General features: G+C 37.7%; 1 protein-coding gene across 1 annotated transcript in view; it reads left to right on the forward strand.

The window, feature by feature from the left end:
- MCM5 (minichromosome maintenance complex component 5) overlaps positions 1-10,847 on the forward strand; it is a 46,713-nt gene that overhangs the window by 2,226 nt on the left and 33,640 nt on the right. The window contains exons 3-6 of the mRNA XM_044069932.1: positions 1,318-1,446; positions 3,786-3,958; positions 7,303-7,458; positions 9,218-9,384. Of these exons, the coding sequence (XP_043925867.1) occupies positions 1,318-1,446; positions 3,786-3,958; positions 7,303-7,458; positions 9,218-9,384 (625 nt within the window). The remainder of the gene's footprint in view (positions 1-1,317; positions 1,447-3,785; positions 3,959-7,302; positions 7,459-9,217; positions 9,385-10,847) is intronic.

Here is a 10,847-nt window from a genome sequence, read left to right on the forward strand (position 1 = left end):
GCAAGGGGGGGCATGGTCAGCTGGTCATGTTCTATGCCAACCTCTTGGATTCTAATGAGCAATCACAGGAGAGTTATGGGTTAGGAACGAGCAAACCTGATGCTCTTGATAGACATGCATCTAGATCTGCTTACACTATATCGTGCTTCTAAAGCAGAAAGGTAAGTAGAACAAACTTGTTTTTAATGGCAGGAATGGTTGGGGGGTACTAGTAGATTTTTAGGCAAATACAATTATAGACTATTCTCATGGACATCTCTGTAAGATATATAGTGTCTGGTGAAAGGTCTTTGGAGACAAGGAAGCACTGCATTATGGTTAATAAATATTGAATAGCATGCAGTAAGAAAATAAGAATATAGAAACTGGCCATAAGATAAGGTAGCTTGGCACTACCATTGAAATTTAAAGTGATCATAGTTATAGATACATGTGTAAAGAGAGAGTAGATGGGTCAAAGAATGCATTCAGTTTTCATTCCTGGATGAAAAACCTTTATGAATAAGGAAACTGAGTGAGTCTTTTCAATGTTAAATAATCTGACTAGTTATCAGTATGCCCTTGTGAGTACAGGCACCATCTATGCCACACAACACTTATTGATGTGGATAATGCATAGAATTATTGCTGTTGTCTAGCATGTATTTTATAACACCACCTGTGGACAAAGCAAGCAATCTGTTAACATAAGCTACAGCTTTAACATTGAATGGTTATTAGTTTGGTTAAATTTTAGTACAGTTTCTATGGAAACTGTTTTGCAATGAAAATGTCGAATACATGTCCTGTAATGACAGCAGTAATCCTAGAGAAATGAGATGGATGCTGTTTTTTTTTTTCAGGATATTTGGAAGTAAGTGTTGTGTTGCAAATCGAAATATGTTATGTTTGTGTTAATGGCAGTACACTTTGGCACCCTGATGGCTGAGTCTTCCCTTAAATATTAGACTAAGCAATGCAGATTTTTAATTTTTTATTTATTTTTGTCCAAACCTCCCAACGCTGTTCTGATTTGCAACAGTTTGCGGTGCATATGGTGGTTGTAAAAGACCCTCCTAACATAAATTATTACAGGAATATTCTGTAATCTTAGCCTGTGTTGTGATTGTGGTATTTTTACCTGCAAAAGCAACATTGTCCATCTGTAGGGTAGCAAACCATTAAGTGGTGTTTGCATCTGTTTACTGTAGTTAGCTTGTTTTTTTGTTTTGTTTTTTTTCTTGATGCATCTCTTTTATCATTTGAGTTCAGTAGTTTTTGTCAATGATTTATTGTTTTAGGTGCATAATATTAGTTTGTGGTTTGCATTTTAAATAGCTTGAAGAAGCTGCCCAAGAAGTTGCAGATGAAGTGACCCGTCCTCGTCCTGCTGGAGAAGAGACTGTTCAGAATATTCAGGTTATGCTTCGATCAGATGCCAACCCTTCTAGCATTCGAAATCTTAAGGTAAGTGTCACCCCTTCCAAGTGTTCAAAATGCATTCTTGCTATTGGAATACCATTTGGGATGCATGGCTGTTTAACCTGCTGTTAAATAGGCAGGTGCACCCCCCACACTGTACACTTTGCATTCTAAGGTAATGAACTAATGTACCAGTAGAGCCCAGAAAAGAGCAACTACTTATCACAAAAACTCTGTGCCATCCAATAATCAATTGTTGTGCTATCTTTTTCTGCTTCTTCACAAACTTAACATAACCTACAAGCTGCAGCTAGCTCGTTTCTCTCTCTCTCTCTTTCTCTCTCTTTCTTTTTCTCTCTCTTTCTTTTTCTCTCTTTCTCTCTCTCTCTCTCTCTCTCTCTTTTCTCTCTTTCTTTCTCTCTCTCTCTCTTTTTCTCTCTTTCTTTCTCTCTCTCTCTTTTTCTCTCTTTCTTTCTCTCTCTCTCTCTCTTTTCTGTCTCTTTCTCTCTCTCTCTCTCTTTTTCTCTCCCTTTCTTTCTCTCTCTCTCGCTCTCTCCTTCTCTCTCTTCTTCTCTCTCTTTCTTTTTTCTCTCTTTCTTTCTCTTTCTTTCTCTTTCTTTCTCTTTCTCTCTTTCTTTCTTTCTTTCTTTCTCTCTTTCTTTCTTTCTCTTTCTTTCTCTCTCTTTCTTTCTCTCTCTTTCTTTCTCTCTCTTTCTTTCTTTCTCTCTCTTTCTTTCTTTCTCTCTCTTTCTTTCTTTCTCTCTTTCTTTCTCTCTCTCTTTCTTTCTCTCTCTTTCTTTCTCTCTCTTTCTTTCTTTCTCTCTCTTTCTTTCTCTCTCTTTCTTTCTCTCTCTTTCTTTCTCTCTCTCTCTTTCTTTCTCTCTCTCTTTCTTTCTCTCTCTCTCTTTCTTTCTCTCTCTCTCTTTCTTTTCTCTCTCTCTTTCTTTCTTTCTTTCTTTCTCTTTCTCTCTCTTTCTTTCTTTCTCTTTCTCTCTCTTTCTTTCTCTCTCTTTCTTTCTTTTTCTCTCTCTTTCTCTCTCTTTCTTTCTTTCTTTTTCTCTCTCTTTCTCTCTCTTTCTTTCTTTCTTTCTCTCTCTTTCTCTCTCTTTCTGTCTTTTTCTCTCTCTTTCTCTCTCTTTCTTTCTTTCTTTTTCTCTCTCTTTCTCTCTCTTTCTTTCTCTCTCTTTCTTTCTTTTTCTCTCTCTTTCTCTCTCTTTCTTTCTTTCTCTCTCTTTCTTTCTCTCTTTCTTTCTTTCTCTCTCTTTCTTTCTTTCTTTCTTTCTCTCTCTTTCTTTCTTTCTCTCTCTCTTTCTTTCTTTCTTTCTTTCTTTCTTTCTTTCTCTCTCTTTCTTTCTTTTTCTCTCTCTTTCTTTCTTTCTTTCTTTCTCTCTTTCTTTCTCTCTCTTTCTTTCTTTTTCTTTTTCTTTCTTTCTTTCTCTATTTTTCTTTAAACTAGGTTCACCTGAGTCATTTGGTGTTCTTTTCCTGTCTGTAATGTGAGCTTCCCCCCTTTAAGTAGCTCTTCCAAAATCCATTTGGAGGCATTGCACTGCTTTGGATTAAGTGAATATCTTTTGAAGGAGTACTGAGCTGATTTTTAGTCCTGACTTATAGATGACTTGCAAGTGGAGTGTTTAATGTAATATTTATATGCTGCATTCTAGTGCAAGTTTTTTGCAGCTACATGCTTTATCTCTTTGGGACATTAACCTGAATTTCTGAACATTTGTGATGTATTGACAAATGTAGTTTTTTTACTATTGAATTTTAATCTTCAGTCTGCTCTGGTTCCCTATCAGTAATTTAATTTGTGTGTTCATTCTTCCAGTTTTTAGAATCATATTTTATGTGCCTTTGGATATTAGTCATTCAAAAAGCAGGTCCCTTTTTATTGCCTATTTGCAAGATGTTTCTACTAAGCTCCAGCTGTCTTCCTTCTTTCTTTAATTACCCCTGAGTCTCCTTTCTGGATGACTCCCAATATTACCATTCTGGATGACTCCCAATATGACCATTCAGAGATGAACCTCCTAACTATTTGGAGGGAAAACATTATTGGCTTAGCCATAAGGGTCCTAGAAGCAAAGGTTCTCTCAGGTGAGATGAACAAGCATAGATATTGTACTGCTGATGACTGGTCAGAATCACTAACCTGAGAAAAGACCAGCAATAACGTCAATGCATGGGAGACACACCCCAGTACAGTGTGAGCTGGCTGCTGTTGTACAGATATTGTATTCTTCTGTAATTGTTGCATTATAAAACCTGTTTTTAAAAGGGTAGATTTTTATTCTGTGACGTGCTGTGATGACCATTTGACTTTTTTTTTCCAAGGCATACAGTGTAAACCTGTTATCTAATGCATGTTTTATATTCCTTTTCAGTCTGACCAGATGTCAAGATTGGTTAAGATTCCTGGCATAATCATTGCAGCTACTGCTGTTCGAGCCAAAGCCACTAAAATTGCCATTCAGTGTCGAAGCTGTCGCAATACCATAAACAACATTGCTGTTCGACCAGGGCTGGAAGGCTATGCCCTTCCCAGGAAATGCAACATGTAAGAGTTTTGTAGAGGAGTCTTGTAATATATTATGAGCCCTGTTGGAGGCTGGAGACTTACAATGCTGTATACAATGTCCACAACTGTGGCAGGTTAGCGCGTAGGTTCAGAAATATGCTGAAAATAATCTTGAACAAAGGTAAACCACAGTGTTAGCAGGAACCAATCACCAAATGAAAAAATCCAAAGGTATATGATGTAAAAACTCCAGCTTTAATCCAAAATATAAAGGACATTACAATTACAATGGAGTACATTTTCGTCACTTTTGATGTAAAATCTCTTTTTACTGTAATTCACAATGAACTGGGATTAAGTTATATTACAGAATATTTGAAGCAACACAGTGACTATTCTGCTGTATCCATTGACTTGATTGTGCATTTTTTAGAGCTAGTACTGGGGAATAACTTCTTTGTTTATGAACAACATCTACAAGCAAAGAGAGGGCGTAGCTATGAGCACACTTTGTGCCAATAGCTACGCAAACATGTTTCTTGCATATTGGGAAGAACATGTCCTATTCTGTAATGATATGTTTAAACAACATGTGATATTCTATAGACGTTTTGTCGACTATTTGTTTTTACTATGGAAAGGTTCTTTGGATGAACTTCAATCTATGTATACTATTATGAATGATCTTACATCATATCTTGAATTTACTATGCACTATTCATTGTATAAAGTTGAATTTTTAGATTTATACATTGAGAGGCTAGATAACAATCTCATTAATACTGGGGTACATCGGAAGTCATGCTATACAAATACCCTTCTTTATAGATCTAGTATGCATCCGCATTATGTTTTTAAAAATATTATGAGATGCCAAGCTATTAGAGCCTCTAGGCTGAACCAGTTAGATGAAGGCTTTGAAAGTGAATTAATGGGCCTTAAAGGTAGATTAACTGACAGAGGATATAATACTACTGAAATTAATCTAGAACTAAATGATGTATACCAATTACGTTCCTCAAAGGCAGAACCTTATTTTGGGCCTAGAAATTTTAATGATAATTTTGATAGAAGTATGAAACATAAAGAACATGTTAAATTCTCTACATATTCTTCTGATTATTCAGAGCTTATGGAAGTGATTGGTAAATACTGGGACATTCTACATGTAGATAATAATCTCAAGCAGATTGTTGGGGATGAACCTAAATTTATATATAGAAATAAGAATAAAAAGAAGGCTTTGCTATCCTACGTCTAGCTGTAAAGATAAACATGAAGGTTACACTAAGCCATGTGGCAACTGTAATTTTTGTTCACTTATTGACAGTACAATGCACAATGCATTTCTTTCATCCTGATTTGCAAACAACATTTAATATATATGCCCAAGCTGACTGTATGACATCACACGTCATATATTTAGCTATCTGTCAATCATGTTCCTCATTCTACATAGGCAAAACCACTATCTGTCAATCATGTTCCTCATTCTACATAGGCAAAACCAATCGCCCACTGAGAGATCGAATGAGGGAGCATGTGTATCATATGAAAAAGGGCACTCTACATAATGCACTGGCTAAGCACTTTATAACTCATGATTCTGAGCACACATTTTTATTCTAAGTATTGGAAGTAATAGTCCCTAATCTGAGGGGAGGTGATATAAAAACCTATACTGAAGCAAAAGAAACAGAATGGATTATTCTTTTGAAAGCTGATAAAGACCATGGGCTGAATGAAAGAGCTTCAATTAAACCAAAATTGAGACAAAGGATAAATATTAAATAATATGTGTTTTTATATGTTCATACTGTGTATTTTTATTTAGCACATTTTATTAAGCATGCTTTAAGCAATGTTTTTATGTGTTCACAAGTGCTTGAATTAGTGTGTATATATATATATATATATATATATATATATATATATATATATATATATTTGATGATTTTATGCATTGTCTCTTTAAAAGCTATAATTAATAGATTGCTTAAGTACTTAATTAGTACACTCAGAGAAGTATATATTACAGAGACTTTTATTGAGTATGTGTTGGATCTGAAGAAGCTACATAGCAAAAGTGCTTATCCTGTCTGTTTTCCTGTCTATTTTGGATTAAAGCTGGAGTTTTTACATCATATACCTTTGGATTTTTTCATTTGGTGATTGGTTCCTGCTAACGCTGTGGTTTACCTTTGTTCAAGATTATTTTCAGGCTTTTAAAGTCTGTACAATATGAGGATACTGTATTACTATTAAGGGGGAAGGTGTTCTTGTTTGTAGTTCTGCGACTTGCAGCATGACAATGTGATTGGTTAGATCCTATTCTGTCTGTGGCACATCTATAGGTTACATGCTCTTAGAGCAGTCTTACAGTGGTTCCTCCTATCACTGCTTTGTGCAAACACTACTGTCTTGTCAAGTAGCAGACTGGAGTTCAGATTGATATTGGTGGTGGGGATTGTAATGGTCTATAAAGCTTGGAAGGATGGCTGCCTTGTCCCAGTGGAGTAGCAGGATAAAACCCCAGCTAATCCATGTTTGATCAGCAGCATGGGCACTCTAGGGGCTGGATGTGATTTTGATTCGCCTTCTGGGTGACTTCTACTGGAGGGGAGGCCTAGCGTGCTTGCTGTGCCTGATATGTGCCACTTGGGCAGTTTGCACTCTTGGTACTATAGCTTCCATTCCTAGGAAGCTGTTATGGCTGAACTTACAAGTTGCTTTTAAGAAGGGGGAACTAGGATAATCTGTTCCCACACAGCAAACTCTTGCCTGTGTTTGGGTATATGTGTGTTACTTTCACCCCCCCCCCCCAAATCCAGGAATGAATGGAGCTTGTAGGGGAGCCATTGAGTGGACTGTGTTCTCTGGGATGAAAGGTGACAGACAAAACATTTTGGAAAGGCAGCAGTATTCAGAATGGTGTGAGCGTGCATGCAGAGGCATTGCTTTGAAAATGGTAAGGCTTGTAATGTGAGGAAGCTTTTTATTCAGCGAAAGGATTGTGAAGGATATGTGAAAGCACTTTAAATGCATGCATGAAACACTTGACAAGCACAGAGCTAGGTTTAATAGTGCTGGGAGAAGTTGGGATGGCAGTGGATAAATATAGCTACCTTGGAATAGAATAACACTAAATACAAGATAGCATGCAGTAGCAGCTTTCTATAATATGTATAAAGGGCAGACATGGTAAATGCTAAATGTAAGCTGTATTGCAGAGGTAGATTTGTGCAAGGTTTGTGAAGGGTCACTTTTAGTTGTCCTAGGCTGAACTAGTGAGCTTATAAAGCTCGTGTGTGATGTTATGAAATAGAGGTAACAGAATTGTATGCTGTAATTGTAATTTTCATTTGACTTTTTTTAATTTCTAGAGAGCAAGCTGGTCGGCCCAAGTGCCCAGTGGATCCCTACTTTATTCTCCCTGATAAGTGTAAGTGTGTGGACTTCCAAACCCTCAAGTTACAGGAATCTCCTGATGCTGTCCCTCATGGCGAACTGCCCAGACACATGCAGCTATACTGTGACAGGTAGTGTGAATCTTTTTGTGCTTATTTGATGTACATGGCAGATAATTGAACATTTGGGTACTGCTGTGGAATGCGGGTTGCACACAGTGCAGCTCTCCAATTTTAGTAGCTATATGTGTGGAAGTGGCATTCCTTGTGTGTGTGTGTGTGTGTGTGTTTTGTTCATTATATATACACACGTATATATGATATATGTGCACAAAAGGACCGTTTTGACTTGGGATTTTGCATAGCCTGTTCTGTGCAGATTCACTGGTTAAAGCTTTCAGTTTCACTTTTTTTATGATGTTTAAAACGAGCCTGTGCAGCACTGAATTGTCTGACGTGTATAGGGAAAAACTTAAATCTCAAATAGTGTTAACTATTCTTGTATATTCTGGAGAACTACTTTGTTTCGTTTAGTTTAATAATGAATGTCATTTAGCTGAAAAATCAAACCATCTACATTTTAGTTTGCTATAAGGAGACAGGGAGATTATTGATAAACTCAGGGAAGCCTTTGTCTCCACACAAAGTTAGGTGTGCTAATGTCTGATTATTTGGGAGACGATATGCGCTTCAAAATTCACCAGGCTATTTTTTTTTATTCAATTTGAGTAGTTTTGAGGCATTTTGACTTGAGACAGCTGTGCAAACAATCCATGACACAGATTGAGGCTAGCCACCCTACTACCCCAGAATAGTTTTCTTTAGTAAGTTTATATTAGTAGAAATAAACTGTCACACTGAAAAAATGTATTCTTACATTTTATGGACCAAAGATTTTTGATTCCAGAGATGGGCACTGGAGCCTTTTTGTTCATGTCACTCCAGGATATGAACTCCATTGTACCCAGGAAATGCTTGGAGGGTTTATTTTCTAATACTGAACCCCAAAGTAGGCAGTGTGCCATAACGGCTATGGCACATCCTTGTTTGTGTTCAACATATGTGCACTGCCTACAGCTTGATTTCACTTGAGAGTTCAGAGGCATACAGCCCCCTTAAATTACACTAGGTACAAATGCTGCTTCAGTATGCCCTCTGCCAAACCCATTGGATTTGAGAGTAAGCCATTGGCTGATCAGTCGTGACTGAACACCTAAAATTAGAAACAGTAAGTGAAACCCAGTTGCTGGTAACATAATCCCAGAGCATAACATGTGTGCTGCTCAACTGGCCATCTTAAAGAGAAGTTATGGCACAGTTTGGAGATATTGCAGTTTAATAACTGGAGAGTTTCGTCTGATAGGGACTGCAGAGAAATCTGTAAATAACCGGCCCTTGGTGATGGACAATCTTGCCCCTTCTTCCCCACCACAATACTGCGAAAATTTATATATTATTCTCTTGAGGTCCCATAATATTGGGGGGGGGGTGAAATATTCAAAGAAACCGTAAGAAATGGTAATCCTCAACTGGCTTGACTTGACCAACAATACTTTTAACCCAGTGGCTTTAGTGTGGTAAACTTCCATGGAAGATCAGGGTTTTCTCCGTTCTACTTTGAAAGTGGGAGCAATGGAGTGGGAAAACTTATGAAAAGGTGCTATCTTTGTTACAATATACTAGTAAGCTGTTGATTACTTTCTGTAATCTGTTCTGATTTGCCTGTTCAGTGTACGAAGCTGTCTTGCAGGACTTTGTGTGTGTGTCTTTATTAGGGATGCTGCGTACCTGTTTACAAGCCCATCCCTGAAGTAAAGCTCCTAACAGTAGCTAATGGTGCTCCTTGGACACCAGTTCTTAAACTTGTGCATTTCTGTATGTTTCTTTCCAGGTATCTATGTGATAAAGTGGTACCTGGAAACAGAGTCACAGTTATGGGCATCTATTCCATCAAGAAAGCTGGCAAGACTAGTGCAAAAGGTCGAGACCGTGTTGGTGTAGGGATCCGCACCTCCTACATCAGGGTAGTAGGCATTCAGGTTGACACTGAGGGAACAGGTAAGTGGTCCAGTCTGGTACAGTAAAGTGACATTTGCAGGACTAGATGTGAAGTTTTTTGCTATGGTTGTAAGGAAGTTTGTGGACAGCGACTGTTTATCTTTAAGGCTTTTTGCCTTTGGAGAGCTACCCAGGTATTGTCTCAATCTCTTAAGGATGGCACAAGAAAATCTAGAGCACTGTGATATGACTAATTTTGTATATAACCAAGTTATTTGTTAGTGGTCCAAATATGACCTAAACCAAAGTGGAGTGTAAAACCTATACAACAGCTTAATAGAAACTCTTTTTTCTTGTCTCTATACTTGCAGTTAAGCCTTCCACAGTGTGTCTTCAGCCCATTTTCCTGTGTAAGGACAAGAGGGCAGTCATCAAGGCAGAGTGTCCTTGCCACCTGCCTGGCAATGGGTGTATTTCTATTAAGGCCCTAACCATATTCCTCATGGCTGATGCAAACACTTGCATCATTGCTTTGTGGCATTCTGTGCCATCCCCTAGTTAGAGAGATCCTGCTCACTAGGTATGAAGGCTAATGGTCAATGAGTTGAAGTCACCAAGTCTGCCACCAAACCTCCAGAAGGATTTTTGTAAGTTAAGCAGCTAATGGAGAAATTCAAGCTGCAGTGCCAGGAGAGCAAAACTGTAGTTTGTAAGGCAGATCAGGGTCTTAAGAGCACTCCAGGTCCTGTGATGCACTCTGTGATTATTTTGGTACCTGTCTGTTCAAACCTTTTGCAAAGATGTCTGTGAAAAGTGGGTAAAGAAGATAAGAGATGCAATAATGAGGAGTTGTTAGTAATTTTTGGAAAAGTAATTTGAGAAAAGTACAGCACATTAGCTCATGGGGAAATAATCCTTCAGTGAGCAAATAGTAGCAACATGAAATATCTTTGGTAGCTGGTTAAAGGACTGTCCCAACTAAGAGCTTCTGGACTGCTTGCGATATCTAAATAGGGCCCTTTAGTAGGGGTTTCTTGCAAATCTGGACAGATGTTCTGTTGAATTCTGGATTGTCCATCAGCAAGTTCTAGCATGTTTTTACTACTATATTTGTCACTGTAGTATTCCATTAATACGTTTTCCAGTTACCTGCTTGATCCAGATCAGAGTTGCATGGTGATGGCAGCTTGTGCTTTTCCTAGCATTCACATCAAACTACTGGGAAGCTATAATGCAGAGGTATGAGTTCATGTGAAACAAAGGCAGGAGCATTTAGCAGCTTAGTTTTGCATTCTTTTTTTTTCTCACAAGTATTAGACCTGCTTGATATTTGGTTTGATTGCAGAGTAGAGCATTTAGAATAGTCTGTAGGGTATTTTGAGTAACTTGTATAGATTAATGAAATTTGTTTCTTGCCATTTCAGCCAACTAATATGTTGACTAGCTAGTTTTATTCTGTTTATGCACCTCTTGACAGTGAAATCTAGCTGTTTGTAGCTGAACTATGGGTTATTTTGCGTTTC

This window comes from Protopterus annectens, chromosome 4.part0 (genome assembly GCF_019279795.1).
Source record: "Protopterus annectens isolate FY-2018-M chromosome 4.part0, PAN1.0, whole genome shotgun sequence".
Lineage (NCBI taxonomy): Eukaryota > Metazoa > Chordata > Ceratodontiformes > Protopteridae > Protopterus > Protopterus annectens.